This window comes from Ptychodera flava, chromosome 17 (assembly GCF_041260155.1).
Source record: "Ptychodera flava strain L36383 chromosome 17, AS_Pfla_20210202, whole genome shotgun sequence".
In the NCBI taxonomy this organism is placed as follows: Eukaryota; Metazoa; Hemichordata; class Enteropneusta; family Ptychoderidae; genus Ptychodera; species Ptychodera flava.
The window spans coordinates 29318757-29330444 of NC_091944.1; the positions used below are offsets into that span (position 1 = coordinate 29318757).

An 11688-nucleotide genomic window follows, 5' to 3' on the forward strand; every position below is an offset into this window, starting at 1 on the left:
CTTGATGCATTGCGTCTATACTTTGATAGGCAGTATGCATACACAGAAAACACATTAGGTCAATACACGTCACACTCCCTTAGATACTCATTGGAAATATACATACACTTATACAGGTAACCACATCTGTAACATTACGTCAACTCTCAGGTTCATTGTCAATGCTATGGCACTTGATATTGCAAAAATTGCAATACATAGTTTGTTATACATAGCATATTGTTCAAAATTTGTCTGCTATATTTCGCATGTTTTGCCATCTAGGCTTCTGTTGTTTGTTCAAGATTTAAAAAAAAAGTTTTATTCAACAAAATCAATATTGTACGGAAAATATAATAGGCAAAATTTTTATGATAGGCAGGTTTTTATGTGTTTGGTGAAGGACGTCTTTCGAGCGATACGGTTTTGCAAAGAGATGTGTGAATGTGAAATGGTATTTGGGAAGGTATGTAAAATTTCAGGACCATCGTGCAAAATATGACCATATCAACAAAATATGCCTCGTCTTATCCAAATAAATATTTAGAATTGTGCACATCAAGGCAAATAATTCTTCGTCTACAAACGCTGCTTCTCTCACGCTTGGGTTTTCGGGGCCGCCTAAGTGCTGAGAGGTAGCACGGGAATGCAACACTTTCAGTAACTGGAGCAGTTGTCAGTTATTGTTACCTCTTCCGATGTTTATTACAAAAGAAGTACTGCGACGCATACGGCTGTAGTGCACTCAAATTGCAGTTAAAAGGTTGTACAATATACTGGAATATTCCGGTAGGTCTCACAAGTCGTTGTTGATGTTGTTGTTGTTGTGGTATTTATTGTTTTCCAAAATACTAGGAAAGCTCTCTTCATATAAAACTAATGATCATAACATAGTCATAACATTTTATATTTACTTCACATATGTTTTATATTTAGTTTCAATTTGGTCTAGCGTAGTGGGATGCGTTCTTCCCACTTGTGGGGCGGGGGAAGCTCATGTAAACATCAGTCGGCGTGCCGTAATTTCTGATGCAGACAATATGTCAATAAAGGTCAAACACTCTAGAAGGTGTTACACTTCCTTGTCTTTGGAAGTTTTGATTAAATAAAAGGTTTACTGTTTAGAGAGTAGCTGCCGAGGCAGTACAGTGACAATGCCCATCAAATTAGGCTACTGGGCAATGCTACTCTTGCAACGATATTGACCCTATTTCTGAAGGTCTGTGCTACAATTGTGTGAATTTTGTCATAAATACTGATCATTATTCAGGATTTCAGTGCTGTAGGGTACTTGTAGCTATAAAATAATGACAGACATATTATTTTTTATTAGGAATATTCATATTCATGTCATTGACTTTACTAATAACAGGGTAGGTACGTACTACTACTGCATGCATTTTTTGCATGAAAACTAATTGTCATTCAGGATTCAAGTGCAATAGGGTACTTTTTAAGTATACAATAATGATAGAAATATTAAACTTTAATCAACAGTATTCATTATAATAAATCTATTAAGCTTAAATGTTATGACCGATAACGCCTCATGTCCCTATATTAAAGCTTAACCATCCTTGAATTAAATTATCCAATTTTCTTTGATACAGTTATTTAATGTGAGGTTTAAAGAACTCTTTGTGAAGGCGTCAAATAAAAATTTAAGTGATACGACATTCTACAGCATTTCGGGAAATCATGGGCGAGAACTTCTAAACTAATTAGGCCTAGGCCCTACTGGTGCAAAATTCTACATAATATTCTGACTGGAAAGTTGTTAGGAATGTACACTTTTCATGCGAGACTACGTGTCCAAATTCACAGAATATAATAAGGAAAATTAAAAATACGCCACACGTAGGCGTACGCAGGTCATAAATTTGAACGACGACTAAATTTCATAACTCGAGTCCGTGGTACGCAGCTAAAAGCACAGGTATACACACGCCGCTTCGCTGTCCGGTACCTTTGGCAGTATGTGACTGACCGCGTTGAGTAAAGAAATCACCAACAGTCCAACAAACCGGAAGTCCGTGTATGGTCAGTCTGCCGGGCCGTCTGTGGTAAATATTGATATACATGAAGCAGTCACACGTGGCGAACACATCATACGCTAGCGCGTCTCAATGTACCATTACAGAGCCTCCGAAGGAAATTAATTTCAATATAGACAGTTTAAGACATCGCAGCCGATTACCCAGGAATATACAGTATGTATGCACACCACTTTTATTCTACGATCCATACATCATGTAATCTTGAACTCGACTGAAACTGTGTAACTTTAGCTCGTGATTTAACCTGAGTATTTGGATCGGACGGTAAACAGGGTTTGCCGTCCGACCAAATACTTAGACAAAACATCGAGCTACAGTACTGCAGCTATAGTGCAGCTAGTTATACAATGCTGCAGTACTGCAGCTCGATGTTTTGCCATGGTACATGTATGTTTGTCGGACGGCAACACCAGACTCACCCACCACGGAAGTCTACCTCCATGCACCCATATACCCAGGCATAGACATCCCCACGTCGCGTTAGGCATTGCTCAGTGTGAGCGAGGTCTCACCGACCGGTCGCTGAGACTGAGCAATGCCGAAGGCCCTGTAGGCTGTAGCATTCAAAATAAGCACGCCGCGCATGGGGCGGCATTTTGATGTCAAATCCCACATATTTACTGCATTTAGTCGTACCAATTTATCACTACTGGTGACTAAACACTATACTACACTAACCGTTTCGTTTATTCAAACACGTTGATCACGTTCCATAAATATTGAGCGTGTTTCTGGGAGCCACCATTACCGGTACCTCCGCAGCTATGGAGACCCAGCATTATGACCATGGCCAAACCACTTTGAATTGCTTCTCTCAAAATTATCCCAGAAAGTATTTCATCAGCAGAATATGTTTTTACACCCCAAAGTGTTATTTGACAATTGCGCCCTCAACAGGAAGTCTACCAAATTCAGGAGGGCTCAACAAGATCAAGTTATATATGCCTCCTATCCAATTATGTCTAAAGGCAAAACCAAATCATCATGGACTATGCTTTTTAACCATAAAGATGTAAATGACTCACAGAGATTTATCCATGCAGGTCCCATCGGCAGTAGAAGTGGGACTGTCTATAAATGCTTACACCCATTTCCAAGGCCAAATATGACCATTCCAGCAGGTGCCGATTGTGCTGCTTTGACGAGATGTGGGATGTGTGCAGTGTACCACTGTTATGTACTATTGCAAGATGCTCATGTTGTGGTTCAGTTCTCACTGGTGCAATTATTTGTAATGTGACATCTGTTGTTTGAAATATAAAACAGTTTCGATGTACTGTATTGATTGAGCTCACTTTGCATCTAGTCAACAGCTGATAGGAAGTGAGTAATGTCTGCTGTTCTGCTTGGTGTTTGTGATGAAGAAATGAAAGACGATGTTTCCCATTTTGCCTCACCACCTTGGACTTGCAATAAAATAGGTGGCAAACCAGTAAGTGTAATTCAAGTCACTATCAAGGCTGACGTATGAGGTAATGGATATATTGAACTAGAGTATTGAACCCTGTACTTAAGTTGACAGTAAACCAACGGTCTGATTCAATAGAGAACAAAGACGTTCAGTGTGCATTTCAATAAACTTAGTCTTGCATATAAACTACGTCCTACAATTTAAATTCAGTAAGAGATTTCATTTCATGTGCATGTACTATCCATTCATGACCTATAAATTATCTCAATATTACATTGCAATGCTTTTTTGATATAGCAAAGTGACATTGAGAAAAGCCAGTAGCTGTAACTCTTGCGTTTGTTGTCAACTCAACTACACTGTTCCACACCACAAAATCATATGGAAACTCCCAACTATGTGGCTTATTAACACAGTGTCAATACTTGTAAAATGCACTGTAATTGTTTCTGTTTCAATTCTTGTCTGGACCGAAGTTCACTTGTAGCAATAGTCTACCCACGTACAGGCATAGTTGACAAAATGAATACTGTATATCTCAACATGCTTGGTGAGTAGATCCAGAACTACGTGTTGCCATGAAAAACAAAAATAGTGAAAAAAGATCATCAACAAGAAATAGCAACTGGCTCTCTAAATTTGATGTTGTGATTAGATTCAGAACCATGCAAAACTTTTTTGTGATGTCATAAGCTTGACAAGAAGAGGATTAAATTTTGTTTCTGAAAAATTTTCAAAGCCATTAAATATAGACTGTTATCAAGGCCCCTTGTGTGAATACTGAAAATCACACCAAAAGATGACAAGTTCATTCAGATATACACACATATGTACCTGTAATAATCTAAGAAAGGAAAGGAAATATTTATTACTGATGTTTATTTATTTATTTATTCATTCCTTCATTTACTCATTATTTGTCTGTCTGTCTGTCCATCTTTATGTAGGATTGGATGTATTCTGAATGTCCAAGGCCAGTATGTAAACTTTGTGGTGAGCCCCTTTATTTGGTTGTACAGATGTACTGTCCCTTGGCTGAGTCTCTATACCACAGAACACTTTATGTGTTTGCTTGTATGGCGAAGTCATGTCAGAATCAATCTGAAAGGTAAGCTTTACTGGATATCCACCAAAAATCATGAATAGTGTGAAATAAGAATACAAGAAGAGACAAATTCTTTAAGATTCTTTGGATCAATCTTGTGAAATTCATTTTCATACACTGTTTGCTGTGATAAAGTAGACCTGTACATCACAGAGGTTAAAACAGTCCTATATTTTTGTGAGTTTATGTTGACTTGTAGTGCTTCTTGAGGAAAATTTTGGCAGGTTCAAATGTTCATCATGATTCAAGTAAATCATTTTAGTGCTAAGATAGAATCACATTGAAAAACTTGAAGAGGACATCAAAATGGCTGATAATGAGGATTACTGACACAGGTTTGACGTCTTGTTCATTTTTCAGCTGGATTGTCCTCAGGTCACAACTGCTTGCTGACAATGACAGCAGCAAGACACAACACCAAGAAGTGCAAGAGCATCATGCAGCCATGGCAACTAGTGATTGGTGTGATGAAGCTGATGACTGGGGTGATGATGGAGAAGATGGAATCTCTGTAGTGGCAAAATTTGACAATTTGGGTTCGGAGGACAAATCTAAAGTAGATGACAGGAATTGTGAAAATACCATTGCAGCTGATAGACTCCATACTGCTGTACAGGCTGTGGAAAAATTGTCACTAGAGCAATCTGAACACAGCCAGGGAGACAGACCTTGGTTCAAGGGATATTTCATCAATGTGATTGAAGAAGAAACATTGCCTGCCAATGGAGATCTCACTCAACATGAACAGAAATTACTTGCTGAGTATGAAGAAAGGGAAGGAATCAGTGTGTTGGACTTTGAGATGGACAGTTGTACAAGGTGTGATGTATGTGTATTTGGCAGAATATACAGTGCGTTTCACCTAGGTACTGCAACATATGAGACGGACACAATCCACATACAAAACACACAATTAGCTAGGGTATCACGGACACATTTCAAAGCCACCGACTCGTTGATTAATTACAGTAAACCAGCATGGGGCAGCCGCTGTCTAGACTGAGAGATAAGCAGTTGACTGGACTTGACCTACATTGTAACTGTTTTTTTACAATTTCAGCTAAGAGTTCAAGAGGTTATGGTATTCTCAACAGAAACTAACTAAAAAGCCACACATTGTAATTGTAGATCGAGTCTATCTCTCAGTCTAGACAGAGCTGCTGCCCCATGCTGGTTTACTGTAATTAATCAATGAGTCGGTGGCTTTGAAATGTGTCGTGATACCAAAGCTAATCGTTTGTTTTGTACGTGGATTGTGTCCTTCTCATACGCTGAGTTGCGGTACCTAGGTGAAACACACTGTATTTGGTGAAATGTACACATACGAGTAGTCTTATCAGATACCATCATGAATAATTTCTGATATAAGCAGAGGTGTCAATTACAGCCATATATTTTGACTAGGTCAGTGACTGGCCTGATCTGTCCATACCAATTATTTGCATAAAGGGTTTGTCTCTCATATGCACTCTGACAGTCCCTCCAGTAGGGGACTGTAGCACAGTGTTTCACTTCATATCTAGCGCCCTCATGGTTGATGTTCATGCTCAACCTCATAGCTGTTCTCTGAGTACTACCAGTGGACAGTGAAAACATTTTGAACTCTTACGATACCAGGATATGTATGGAAAAGTTTGGAATCGAAAACGTTTTGATAATTCCAGTACAAGTTTTGATGTGGAAAAATCTTAAGAATTGAAAAGTCTTGCATTTGTACAACCACAGCAGATATCTCATGGCTTTGCCATACCAATAAATGTAATTTTTTGGGAAAATGACCTTTCCACTGCTGGAAAAATTCATGGAAATTCTGTGAATTTTCAATGACTTGGAGTAAAAAAAAAAAAAAAAAAAAAAAAAAAAAAAAAAAAAAAAAAAATATATATATATCTTGATTGATTGCAATGGAAAAAATATCAGTTTAGTGTATATTTTCTTTACAGACCCAAGAGTGGTGCATCAGAAAAATATGAGAAGGTAACAGCAAAACATGGAGACAAGATTTTCCAAAAATTTCTTAAAAGAGTTTCATCTTGCCCTGACCAGTGCCTAAGGTAAAGTTAACTTTCTAGTTGCTCTTGGCAAATTCTTGAAAAATTGACACAAAAGAAAATGATTTTTTTATTGCAGATAGGGTACTTTAACCTTTAAAATGTAACAGGTCATGTGACCATGTACCTGCATTTTCTTGTCTGGTAACAACAGCATTGTCAATGTTTGACCAGCAGTGAGTAAAATACCAAGAAAAACAGATTTTCTCTTCATATGGGAATGCACAGGCAAATTACTTGGTGCTATTTGTGGGTTGTGTGAAGAATATAGTTTGATACATGTATGTGAAAGCTTTTGTGGCAGCACTTTTCAAAGACATCAGCACAGTGCAAACCATGTGTAGAGAGAGTACTCAACTGTTGACTTTGCTGTTGAAATTGAACAGCTGTGTGACCTACATGTAATGTATGCACATGTATGTTTGTATGATATTATCTGTTCTTGAATTCTGCAGATTTGTGCTATACGGTGTTGAAGGTGATAAGCAACCTGAAACTGATAAATCTAGTCTTTCACTGAAACTTTCCTTAAGGGGACTTTAAACCATTCTCTTTCATATTCAAGAATAAAAACTTGTGCAAATTTTGGTACCAGGGAAAGAGTCACATAAGATAGCTGATATGTTTGAAATTCAAACTGGCATCTATCCCTGTGTTAATTCCATGGGGTAAAAATTAGTAAATATATTTATGTGAAGCAACAATGGTGAAATCTTCAATTAATCCACAAGCTTCAAAATTCCACAGAATCACCAGACCAGCAAAGTGGTGTAAAAATGTTTTTGTCTTGATTTTGTTTCCTTTGGTGCATTCTTACCAGTGCCGGAGGAAGTAAAAAAAAGCAACAATGTAGGATGTGGTGTTTGATAAATCAGATGTTACCTTCTCTGTATTGGGCTTAGTAGTTTCTTTAATATGGATAATCAGACATAATGAAAAGGGGATCCATGTTGTATTATCTCTAGTAATCCATACGTACAAAAACATTTTATTTTAGCAAAATTTGGTGTTTGGTAAACTTGCAGTATGTGTTGATGTCTGTGTATGATAGCATGGTAATAAAAAAGCTGATTCCACTTGACCTTGCATATATATGGTGTCTAGTATATGCAAATTTTGTGCACAGAACATGTGTTCACTGAAGTTTAACGCACACTCTCATAGAAGTGATGCTGTTGCACTAGTCTAGTTACACTAGTCGACTAGCATCCCCTTTAATATTTCAATACACTGTCATAATACTGGGTGTCCATCATTAATCTCCAGTGTACCTGCTGTAGGTGTGCTGTAGGTGTAATTAACTTTGCTGAAACCGCACCTCTTTTATGAGACTTTCTGTTGTCAGTGTCAGATGAACACATGGCGGGATCCATGCACACAGTGTGTGCATACCATATCAGTGAGATTGAGTCAAATTGGCTGTCATTCACATTCTGTGGTTCCATGGCTTGGGCAAATATGTACTTAAGGGCACAATCAGTCAACATTAGTAATGAACAGGTGCTAAAGTCCCTATAGCCAGGCAATACGTGTATACTACAAGTATCTAACATTTTGTTTTGAGTTTTTCATTTGTTCCACCTGTCTCATCTTCTAATCTAGATATGAATGGGATGGTCATCCATTATTGATGACAGCAATTGAGGAGCACAGCAGAGTTCCAGCATGTAGTCACTGCAAGAGTGACAGAGTATTTGAAGTTCAGCTCATGCCAACTTTAGTTTCGAGGCTAAAATTACATCAAAGTGAAGGTAATGTAGGACATTTTTCAAATTTCAAATATTTATGTGACAAGGGTACAAGTATAATCATAGATGCAGCCTATCTATTAGAAATAATTAATTTAAGAAATCCATAATTCAACTTTTTGTCTTACGTACAGGTAAGTATGGCTACCTTTGAGCCAAATTGACTTCCTACTGACTCATGACTCATTCACTCTGATGAGGGATAAGAGGCTTACATAAGGGAATTCCCTGAATTTCCTTAATTGATGCAGTGTCTCAGAAGCTTTTAACCAATTGGTTGGCCGAAAGTCGCTGTTTTAAGGTAGAACACATCTCGGTGACAGATAGTCCGACTGTCAAACTTTTACAATTCTTTTCTGATCTACCACTTGTGGGGGCTCATTTTGAAGCTCTTGGAGAAAGAAAACTTTTTACTGTCTTAGTTTTTTGAAAAAAAGATTGAAGGATTCACTGAGAAAAGTTTGAGCAAAAGTTTATCTCTTTCACTTTGGAGGCGCATACTACCTTAATTGAAATATTTCCAAACAGCCAATCAGGGAAAATATAGATCATTTCATACTCCTTAAGTTGCTCTAAATAATCTACCAATGAGATATAACTTTCCGAGCTGCTGCACATTGCCAGAGTTTGTTAAGTTGAGGGCACACTCAATCTGATTAATATCAGATGTAGAGGTGCTGATGTTTCCATTTTTGCAGTTCTCATTAGCTGATAGTCACCCACCTTGTTATATCTCACCCACTGCCATCTGTGCTACAGGTTATCAGCAGGGGCTAATCTTGTCCTGTCACAGAGTGATATATTTGCTTTTTAACTGTCAGTGCAACAATTTCTTTCATATCATAGCTAATATTTTGTAGTTTGAGCAGTATGTCCTAGGTATATAGTTATATTTCTGTAACAGTGTTCTGACTTGTCCTCAATCCATTGCTGAAATGTGGTCTCAAGGCAATTCAAAGGGACATAAGCTGTAACTTATGGCAAGTTTTTCAGTATTCTGCTTCTGTATATCAACTACCGTGTCTGACCCTAATCCGTTTGTCATGCTGAAATTTCGAGTATTCTTTTTGTCAACACAGCTTGTATGTGTGTAGTTATCATTGTTTTTTGTTTAGTCCGGACTTGAATACAATTTTCAACAATAACAATGGAGATTATACTCATATAGGTTGTGTTGATATGCTAAATACTTGGCATTAATTTACAGTTTAGGGATTCAATGCAGAAGTGTAGGGAAACCACAAAACAAAAGTTCTGAAAAAATAGCCAAAAGTACAGCTTATGGAGCTTTAAAGTAGGTACTTTCGTCACATGACCTAAGTCCCTGAAAGCTGTAAGCATGCCAAAATTACTCCTAGAGAAGACAAGATTGAGGTTAATGATAACAAAACCTTACTTTTCATCTCATTTTATCAATGGTTTACTGAAGCAGCAATATTTACTCCAAAATACTGGGTAAACATGTATCCTTGAGTTCAGTGAAAACAGTACATGGTGTTCTTGTGCATTCAGCTAAGCTATAATTAAATTTAATGTATTGTTATATATTTTTTCTCGACAGAATCAGCTGTAGACTTTGGTACTGTGTACATCTTTACATGTAAAGACAGTTGTTGGAATACTGATGGATCATACAAATACAAAGAAGAATTTCTTATCCTACAACCAGATCCAGATCAGAAATATTTCAAATGACATTCAAATATCAGCAAGAAGGACAACAGCTGTGTATTTTGGTCATATTTATTTTTGCTTTAAAAACCAAACTGATTTTCTTACTGTGTCATATTCTGCTCCCTAATGTGTGTTGAGAATACAGCGTATTTCAGTGTGAAGTCAATGTGTTGTGGACGATATGCTGTGAAACTGTTGACAAATGAAGTCAGATAGACTTGAATAAAATGTAGTTGGCAACCATAACAATGGAAGTTGCACACAGGCTATGTTTACAAAGTGGGCACGTTGTATTTGGACATGAGTTGGGAAGTTGAACATAAAAGTACCTTTTTGACGTACAGAATGCAAATGCTTGAACAAATATCAAAAGCTACAGCCTATCCAGCAGGGCTTCAAATGTATCTGTTGTTGTCGTCTTTGTGAGATGAAGATGTGGGATTAAGAAATTAGCTGTCACTGAAAGTGACTTTAGATTTTCTTATGCACACAAACAGGAGTTTCTCTAACTTCACTTACAGCAGCTATCAGTCAAGGTGGACAAATTCCACTGTTTCAATGGAACAGACTTGGAACAATGACTATTGTAATCTTACACCACATGCCACATGGAATGCTGCATTGAATAATTAGTATTGAAACAATAAAAGGTGCTCGAGGCAGCATCAAAAATACATATCAAGCCTCAGGAACTCACAGATCATTGATGTAAAACTGAGCACCTGCTCTGCCTCCCACTCCAAGTTCCCGCAACTTTTATCTGCTGCATGGATAGCCATTGCATGTGTAATAGATTTCAACTATGTCCAAAGAATAATTATGACATCGTTGCTGTAAATTATGCCTATTGATATCATTCCAGAGTTCCCAACGTTAATTTTGGTACGGTGGCTGTACGTTTAACAATACATTGAAAAATTATCAAAAAAGTCTTGTGTACAGAACATCTGACTATAAAGTAGACATCAATGACAACAACAATAACAGTCATGATCACTACTACTGCTACCACTACTGCTTCTACTTCTGCAATTATGACAATAATGTAAATTGCATATCTAAGAGTATATTTCAGACCAGACATACATCATTTATCTTACATAGATGAAAATTCTGCTCTTCAATATTAACGTTAGAACAATTTTCAGAAGTGTTGGTATGAGATGATCTAGGTATCTGAATAAACTGATGCATGAACTTGATGATGCCAGGTGTCTGCAATTTTCTGATGTGGCAGTATTGATTGGGATTCTATATAGCTGCAGAGCTTTTGCCTGATTAAGTATGATCGAATCCAGGGTGTCCTGATATCTTTGCTGACAACAACCAATAGATTGTTCGAAGCACATGCTGCGTTGCTAGAATACAGGGTTTCACACCAATCTCCAAGTGTTTCAGAACCTAGTTTTCTCTCAAATTTGCCACTCTGCTCTGGCACATCTCATCAGTAATAGAAAAGGAAACAAATTGTCATTGACTTGTCATACTTATTCCGTTATATAACACTGCATACTAATTCAGCAGCTGTTTCATTCACAATACTGGTACCTGTATCATTCATTATCATGTTAGAAAACAGAGCATTGTATAATTCAATGATCACGTTGATGATACAAAAAGTGCAGTTATTTGAAACGGGACCCTACTACCATATTATTTAAAT

The 11688-nt window shown here is 37.3% G+C and overlaps 1 protein-coding gene across 2 annotated transcripts; it reads left to right on the forward strand.

The window, feature by feature from the left end:
• The first annotated feature begins 2039 nt into the window (after positions 1–2039).
• LOC139116005 (programmed cell death protein 2-like) lies at positions 2040–10692 on the forward strand. Of its 2 annotated transcripts, XM_070678494.1 has the most exons (7): positions 2040–2189; positions 3343–3468; positions 4395–4555; positions 4913–5371; positions 6496–6606; positions 8206–8354; positions 9913–10692. In XM_070678494.1, the coding sequence occupies exons 2-7, from the start codon at positions 3367–3369 to the stop codon at positions 10044–10046; spliced, it is 1116 nt and encodes a 371-aa protein (XP_070534595.1). In that variant the 5' UTR covers positions 2040–2189; positions 3343–3366; the 3' UTR covers positions 10047–10692. The 2 variants fall into 2 exon arrangements, with proteins under 2 accessions (XP_070534595.1, XP_070534596.1); XM_070678495.1 differs by lacking the exon at positions 2040–2189 and having other exon boundaries at positions 3379–3508.
• The last annotated feature ends 996 nt before the right edge of the window (positions 10693–11688 follow it).